This window comes from Glycine max, chromosome 3, assembly GCF_000004515.6.
Source record: "Glycine max cultivar Williams 82 chromosome 3, Glycine_max_v4.0, whole genome shotgun sequence".
Lineage (NCBI taxonomy): Eukaryota > Viridiplantae > Streptophyta > Magnoliopsida > Fabales > Fabaceae > Glycine > Glycine max.
Window position 1 is genome coordinate 6294817 of NC_016090.4, and position 9464 is coordinate 6304280.

General features: G+C 33.6%; 1 protein-coding gene across 1 annotated transcript in view; it reads right to left on the reverse strand.

The window, feature by feature from the left end:
* Positions 1–355: 355 nt before the first annotated feature.
* LOC106798041 (disease resistance protein RPV1) overlaps positions 356–9464 on the reverse strand; it is a 22877-nt gene continuing 13768 nt past the window's right edge. The window contains 4 exon segments of the mRNA XM_041014467.1: positions 356–1034; positions 1634–2365; positions 2458–2745; positions 2850–3966. Coding sequence (XP_040870401.1) covers positions 930–1034; positions 1634–2365; positions 2458–2745; positions 2850–3966 — 2242 coding nt within the window. The 3' untranslated portion in view covers positions 356–929.

The following is a 9464-nucleotide window of genomic DNA, read 5'->3' on the forward strand; positions in this document are numbered from 1 at the left end:
TCACTATAGGCATAATAATATATATATATATATATATATATATATAATTTTAGTGTCAATTGTAAATGGGTTTCAACAACATAAATTATGTGTCACTATAGCCTATGCCTATACATTTAAAAGTTGTGAGAATTGACTTAAGAACATATCCCAACAGATTTGTGTGTCACTATAACCTATATCTAAATTATGCAAAATAGTTTTAATTCATTTAATATTATATACCAATTTTAAAAAATCATAAATAATTAAAATAAATTTCATTATTAAAGTCATAACTTGAATAAATATATTATAAATATCTATTTAACCACCCAAATAAAAAATAGTCATCCATAACAAAAAATAAAAATCCTTGAATTAAAATTAAATTTGAGATATATCTAAAACAAGAAAAATATTTAGGACAAAGCACTCTCAAACTTTGTCCCTCCTATATCACCAATGAAACATTATACATCAGTCACAAATTTGTAAAGGAACAAGTCTTTGTACAACAGAGAATATTCAGAAAACTTACAACAACATTGCAGACAAAGTTGATTTTTCCTGCTTCTAAAATCTTAAGAGTAAACAAATTTGAAATCACTAAGAATTTGGAGACACAGGTAGAAAGCAACATGAATTAGATTCAGAAGAAAACAGAAGATTTATACCAACCACTATAGCTCCAACCTAAAAGAGCCAGTCCAGTCCAGCAACTGCAAGCACTAATCTCAATGAAAATTACACTGTTGAAGGAATAAGTAAAATAGGCTAATAATAAGTCTTGCAAAAGTATAGTTTCTACAAGACTACATTTTATTAAAATTATGAGTTTCAGATTGCACAAAACAACTATTATTCTGTAAACAGTCATTGAGGATACACTTGATTATGGATGTGCAAACCATATGGAACGAATCAAACCTAAAACTAAAAGTTAGTGTTTACCTGCCTTGGACACTTGCACGACAATGGGCATGTACAGGCTTCCTGTTTGTAACAATTAATTCATCTCTATTGGCCAAATCCAGAAATATATTCATGTGGTACTGTTAGAAAATAGCATATGAAACAAGGTATAAGACATAACAAAAAAGGATATCGGACTATGCTATAAGTCTGATTAGACTGTGCATCAGACATGCAACAGAATGATCAGACTATGCAATCAGATTGTCGACCAAGGAAAAAGACTGTAAGATGATGCAGAAAATTAAAAGTTGTGAATCATAAACCAGCAACCACATACAAATGAAACAGAGCAAACTGACTTGATATACTTCAGTAATGCATACATATGAAGAGTTACAACAAGTTCTTAAATAAATAAACAAACTATGAAGCCCCAAGTTGGGCAAAGCAAAAGGTACTCATGACTAAGCTAAAAGGGAAAGCACCATTAGCCTACAGCTGCAACTTACTTTTTTTTAGCATAAGCAACCTCTTACCCAACTTTACAAGTTACCACAAAAGCTTTACAAACATTTAATATTAAAAGATAAAATAAAAAGCTCAAATTTTAATGGGTACAAGACTTTAATTAATAAAGTAACAACATCTCTATATTTATTTGCATGTCACATGTAACTTCCTACTCTCTTTTCATTGATGTTGAACATTATTCAAAGCATTGTTGAGGACCTAGTACCTTCATTAAATATTCATCAATTCTCTTCACTGGCTTCAATTTTCTTTCATCAATACTAATATATCTCTTGTCATCTATAAGCTCTGAATGGTCAAACACAGTTTCAACAGTTGATGAAATTGCATCTAATGCCACCACCACCGATTCTTCGACCAATCCTTGGTAATTCTGAAAGCCAACGCCACTGCTGATATACTTGAATTGTTCAGCAAGAACCAATACGTGCTTCAATGATTTGCAATCTATGACATCTACAGAGCCACTTTCTATCATGCGAAGCTCCCTCGGATCTAGAACTCTCAGATATCGCTGTCTTCTAAGATTCATGAAGCTTGAAGGCAAGCACCCCATGTCACTTTCGGTTATCCTAAACATTTCGAGCTTGCTTTGACATACAAAAGACGAGGGTTTTTCTTTGTAACAAATGCATCGAAAAGGTCCAACAGTGATATTCTCTGATCTCAGTGAAATTAATTTATGTTTTGTAGACCCTTGAAGGGTGAAAAAACTAATGGAGCTTGTATGGTTATCGATTATCATTTGGGTAAAGGAGCCATAATTTAGCTTCATTATCTTGAGCTTGGTGAGAGAGAAAATGGAAGGAATCACACTAGCCAACTGAGGACAAGCACTGATATCCAATACTTCAAGATTTGTGGCTTCTGAAAGGTTTGGAAGCTCCTTCAAGTTTTTAGAACCAGAGACTTTAACTTCTTTTAAATTCTTCAAATTCTATAACAAAATGCAGACATCACGCACGAACTTATGTTATTAATTTGTAGTATTTGAATTAGGAGACAATTATAACAGGAAGATTTGTTTACCTGTACTCCATCCCAAAGTTTTTCCACCCGGCTATATGACAAGTCCAAGAGAACAAGGTTTTTGGCAGCAAAGTTCTCTGGCAAGGATTTTAGAGGGAAATGCCTCCAAACAAAATACCTTAGCTCAACTGAAAAAGATTGAAGCCTGTGAGGAAAATTATCAACGCAACCATGATGAGGAAAATGCAAAAATTGTAGTTTACTCATCTTAGTAAATGTGTCAGGGCTTAACTTCAGCTCCCTAATTACTGGCAAGTCTGCTCTTATGCTTCTTATGGACTCAGTTCCCTTCCATTATAGTAAAAGAAAAATTTAAAACATCATTAGAAGCCACATTTCCCACAAAAGAATGTTTGAAAGAAAAACATCTCATTTTTAATTTAGGCTTTTACCTTATTATTTTTTAATACTTCATAAATGTCATCGGCATCCCATAATCGGCTACGACTGCCTGGGTCTTCAATAGATTCTTGGCGAACAATCTCCCAACCCATTTCTTGTATGATATCATGCATATACACAATATTGTATTTAGAAATGGTTATGAGAGATTTATCTGTCAACCTTTCTAATCCAACAACCACTGAATTATCTCTTTCATTATCTTTCAATAAAACTTTTATGAGGTCCACTTTCACATTCAATCCTATGAAGAAACATGCAAGATCTAAGAAAATCTTTTGTTCTTTGCGATCTAGATCATCATAACTCAATCTCATTGTATTGTAAACATCTGTGTTTGGCATGTTTTTGAGTTTGTCTAGTTGACTTTCCCACACTTCTTTATCTTTTCCACAAAGAAGACCACCCAAAACTTTAAGAACTAATGGAATACCTTGGGCATAACACACCACTCTCTTCGATAATTTATAATACTCCATATCAAAAAGCTTTTGGTTAAAGGCATGTAAGATGAAAAGTTCAAGTGCTTCACTAGGGTTCAATACCCCAACTTGGTATATATCATCAACATGAACTTTATTAGCAATAAGCACTTGCTTGTCTCTAGTTGTTAAAATGATTCTACTACCTGGTCCAAACCAATCATGGTTTCCGAACAATTTTTCTAGTAGATCTGAATCATTTACATCATCTAGAACAATTAAAACCTTCATGCGACCAATCTTTCTCTTGATATAATTTGGCAATCCATTTGCTGGGATCATTTTCACATCTTCTTGTAGTAGTGTAGAAAAAAAAATTTCCTTCAAGGTAATTATTCCATGTCTTCTTATTTCTTCCTTTACATTTACCAAAAAACAATAACCGTCATATCCAGAACAATGTTTATTTAAAATTTCTTGTGCAATGGTTGTCTTTCCAATACCACCCATACCCCAAATTCCAATAACACGGACGTTGCTTGAATCATGTTGTAGCATCAACTCTAGATATTGAATTGATCTGTCAATTCCAACAAGTCCTTTTAAGCTAAGTGGATTCTTATCCAATCTCATTAACTCAAGATTGACAATGTTGATGATTTCTCCAAGCAGCTCAGGTTCATTCCTATACAACAAAATTAGAGATTGAAAATGAAAAACATTGTTTATATATTATTATAACTATAATTTAATATCATATAAGCAGGAGTTAGATTTCAATTTAAAATCAATTGACATTATGTGAAGTTGTTTCAACTGATATATAAGTTGCACCCAAAATATTGAGATAGACTATGTGAGACAAAATAGGTTGACTCAACTTATTTAATTAGGCCCACCCCGCCTTCAGCTGACCAAAAATGAGTAAGGACGGGCTGGCCCGCTAAAATTTGGGGGACTTAATTAACATCCTGACTTACCCTGCCAAAAGGTGGGCTAGTAGACCAGCAGGATAACCCTCTATATTTTACAAAAAGAATTTTAAAAATTCCAACAGAAATGTTTGTGCAAGGAACACATCATTTTTCATTTTTTGTACAAGGACAATAAAGATGCAAACAACAAATACACAAATACTGACATATTAGCAAACAAAATCAAATCAAATTTAGAAAGACTGAAACTTGAGAGAGAGAGAGAGAGAGAGAGAGAGAGAGAGAACTCAAAGCTAGAGGTGACTTCAAGGAACAACGTCGTCAATGTGAGACTCAGAGCGAGAGGCACACCGTGAGTCCGTGACTGAGAGCGAGAGCTTTAGACTTTGCAAGTGCCGCCAGAGTGCGACACAAATAAGGACCAGGACAATGATTGGACGTGTGACTACGAGGCACAATGGCTTAAGTGTGAGGCACAACGACATCAACATGGTGGACAACCAAGAGAGAGAGATCGAATAGCATGACTATGAGGCACAATGTCATCAGCATGAGATTGAGAGCGAGAGGCACACCGTGAGTCTGTGACTGAGAGCGAGAGGCTTGGACTCTGTGAGTGTCATCGAAGTGTGCACAAAGAAGGATCAAGAGGGAGAGAGAGAGAGAGAAAATGATCAAAAGATGTGACTGGGAAGCACAATGGCATCGACGTGAGAGTGCGTGAATGTGAGGCATAATGACACCGACATGGTGGACAACCAAGAGAAAGAGAGAGAGAGAAAGACCAAATAGCGTGATCATTGTAAGGCATAAAGTTGTCGACATATGATTGAAAGCAAGAGGAACATTGTGAATCTGTGACTAGGAGCGAGAGGCTTGGTTGTGAGTGCTACTATAATGTGACACAGAGGAGGACTAGGAGAGAGAGAGAGAGAGAGAGAGAGCAGTGTTGTGAGGAGAAGATAAATGAAAGTTTAGACTATGAGAGAAGAAGACAAACCCAAACCCAAGCTTTTTTTTTTAATTCACTTCCCATATATTATAAAATATAAAGTATAAGTATTATTAAAAACAAATAAATACGATGGGTTGGTGGATGAACCCACTCGCCTTTAATTTTCCCCAACTAAGGGGCTGGTTAAGCGGGACAGGTCAGGAGTCAGGACAGGCTGAGTTATCCACCGCGTCCTACTATATTGATCGATGGTGGGCCAACCCACCTGGACCTGCTTGTTTTCCCATCCCTACTAACATCATCCTCCACCTGGGCCATAACAAGTGAGCCAACTAGAATGACAATTTATTAAAACTAGTTATAGGCTTTAATATTAGATTCTATGTTAAAACTAGGAGTAAATTATACTTTCTTGAGGTTTGGAAATTGGACTTATTACACTTGATATCCATCCCTTTTTGAATCCTACCAAAAAAACCCTTCATTTACGAGGGTTTGTTACACCTACACCCCCTAAGTCCAGAAATTTAAAATGCTAATTAATGTGTGACATGTGATTGCCACATGAGCTTTAATGATTTTTTTTCTTTCAAAAAAACCCTTATCCTCTTCATGAAGACTGAACATGTTCTGGTGGGGAATTTAGTAGTAGTTCGTTCACCAAATGAACCAAAAAACTAGTGAAGGTGAGGCATGAATATTCCATAATTTTAGGAGACATGAATTCAGTAGTATGCGCCATTTTAAATGAGTTGCAACTTGCAAGTCCAAATCACTCTCTATAGCCTATTTAATATTCAATGTTTCTAAATTACCAAAGTAGAACTAACGAAAAGGAGACAAAAAATAAATTGAACAAAACTTAAACAAAAAACCCAATGAAACGCACCACAAATTGAACAAGAATGAATATTCCAAGATGGAAACTAAAAATAGTTCTAACTCAACAAGATTATGCTTATGCTATCCAAAATGAAATTAATCTTTAACAAGATTAAGCCCAAGAATACACATCCCCTCCTCAAACATCCTTTTGAAGCATGATTACTCCAATTCATCTTCATTAATAACATTGGCGGCCTCCTCGATGTTCGAATTGCTGTAGTTTGAGACTAGGCAGTCGTGTTGAATGCATCATTGCATGCCGATAGGAAAAACTCTATCAATGGCATGGTGGAACTCAAATCTTGATTTGTCTAGTTCCCACCATTTCTTAGAACTAGATTCATGTGGTTTTTAGACTTGAGTCCTTGTTGTTGTAGTGGTGGTGTTTCATTGTTAGCGTTGGTGGTGAGGACAACAACGAGAGTGGGGGAGTGGGAACTACAACAGTGTCATGGCGGAACTAATAGTGTGTTTGGATGGAGCAATTCAGCAGGGGAATTCATCTTTTCAAGGAATTTAAAATGATTCATGATAAAATAGCTTGTTTAGATAGAATATTTGAAAGAAAATTTAATTTTTGGTATTTTTATGAATCATTTTGATTGACTAAAATAGTGGAATTTTAAATTCTTTAAAAAAATATAGAATTTGAATTTTTTTTCAGAGATGCTCACTCTAACTCATGTTCTTGCTCGCGACTCTTTCTCGCTCAACAATCGTAACTACGGGTGACAAAAGTTTTTACGACCGACATCGACATAAGTTGTTTTTCACTAATGTTGGCCGAGATTTTTTCGGTCATAATTTTTTTGTATATCAACCAAAGTTATTTTTTGTCATATCAGCTAAGATTTTTTTAGATTATATTGGTTAGGGTTATGTTCTCACTAACATCAGTCATGGGAATTTTTTGCTGACGTCGACCAAGCATTTTTTTTGCCGTACTCATCCAGATTTTTTCAGTTGATGTTGACCAATGATTTTTTTGGCCGATGTTGGTTAGATTTTTTCTACTGATATCAATCGTGACTAACTTTTGAGTAGACACCTACTAGGGTTTTTCAGCCGACGTCAACTAGGTTTTTCCAGCCAACATCAACCAAAGCTATTTTTAGCCAATATCGACTAGGTTATTTTTCAGTTGATGTTAGCTAGGGTGTTTTGGCTGATGTCAACTATATTTTCTTAACCGACATCGGTTAGGATTTTTTGTCGACATTGACTAGGGTTTTCTGGCTGACATAAGCCAAAGCTATTTCTTAACCATATTAGATAGGTTTTTTGGTTGATGTTGGCTAGGGTTTTTTCTGCTAACACCAGCTAAGTATTTTTTACTAACATCGGGTATAACTATTTTTAGTCGACATCGACTAGGTTTTTACAGTCGACATTCACTAGAATTTTTTTGGTCGACATCAAACATATTTTTTAGCCAACATTAGCCAAGTCTATTTTATAGCCAATGTTGGGTAGGGTTTTTTGTCCGACATTGGTCAGGACTATTTTTTAGCCAACTTCTACTAGAAATTTTTTTGTCAACGTTGACCAATGATGTTTTTCGGCCGACATCGGGTAGGTTTTATTGGTTGGCATCGACCAAGCTATTTTTAGCCGATATTGGGTAGATTTTTGTATCAACGAATGCTAGGATTTTTTAGGCCGACGTTGGCTAAAAATAGCCTTGGTCAATGTCATTCAAAAAGACCCTAGCCAGTGTCAGCCAAAAAAACACTAGCCAACGTTGGTAAAAAAAACCTAGCCAACATTTGCTGAAAAATAAACTCAACCAACGTTAGCCGAAAAAAATTTCCGGCATACTTTGACAAAAAAAACCCTATTTGATGTCGATTGAAAAATAGTCTTGGTTGATGTCGGTTTAAAAACATCACTAGTTGTGGTCAGACAAAACAACCCTGGTTAAAATTATCAGTATTTTGTATTTTTAAATTATTAAAAATTGAAAAATATTTTTTAATTAATATTTCAAAATTAGATTGTGTTTGTTTTCTATAAAGTTTAGTATGAAAATTTCATCTATTTAAAATATAATATTGAAATTTTCTATATGGAGGAAATTGAATTGTCATGTCCAAACAAAGAATTTAAAATTGAAGAAATTTGAATTGATTTATCCAAACAAAACATTTGAAAAATGAAAGAAATTAAAATCAAGACAATTCAAATTCTAGACATTTCAAATTCCCTAAAATTTTGAAATTTCGCATCCAAACACAAGATAAAATCTTGATTCATGTGGTTCCCACTCTTTTTTAGATATGGATTGTTGTGGTTCTTGTATCTAAACTTCTTGTTGTTGTGGTGGTGGTGGTTTGTGACTGTTACAGGTGGTAATGATGGGAGAATCAGATGTTGATTAGGTCGTGAAGGATGTGAAGGAAAAGAACAAAGGAGAGACCTTAGGAGAGTCGAAGAGGCCACCTCCTTATCTAATGTCCATCTGGCTAGTGACAAGGGCAATTTGGTTTTATCCAAAAAGTAAAATAATTTATTTCTTGTATAATTTTATTTGTTAACATAAACTGAAGTTATCCAATAAATATATAAGTTACCCCCCAAAAATTTAAATATTCTAATAAAATAATTATTATTGAAATTTTTAAATGTGTATAATTAAATATTTTTAATGTACTTTTGCTATCATTAAATTAATTTTACTTTATATTTTTCATCTGTATCAATATATACATCCACTAAGTGAGACATTTAGTTTTAGATCATTTAGTTTTAGAAAAATATCTATTTTGTTTTTTTTCTTAATTACACTATTTATCCTCAACTTTTTACTTTTCACTAAATTTTATCCCAACAAATTATTTGTGTGTAAAGGTTGATGGTAAAATCTGATAAAATATAAAAAATTAGGACTAAAATTTTCCATAAATTAAAAATAAAAAATTGGAAAAAAAGTAGAAAAAAGTAAAAATAAAAAAGTGAAACTATATTGTAAAATTCACAACTTTCTTAAATATAAGGGGTAAAACGCGCAAAATTTATTTGACAGAGGTAAAATTTGCAAGAAATATAAAGTTGAGTGATAAAAAATACGATTAAGCTTTTATTTTTAAAGTTCTTATTTTAAGTTTTTAAATTAAAGTGATTTTATGAAGGAAAAAAAATGTTGGCAAAAAAATTAAAGGTTGACACTTTTCACTATTAAGCAACTTGTGATAATTATAGCCAGGAACATAACAAATAAATATAATAAACTACTTTTTTTTATTACAGTTAGTTTTTTTTTCTTCTTATATTTGAGAGGAAGAAAACATAAACAGAGAAAAACAAAATAGAGCACTGATTATGAGGGTTGGGGAGCTTACTTGTAATCGAAAGACTTTATTCCTGATAAATCCGCAGCTTTCTTCAAAGCATGTCTCCAGTTTTGCACTG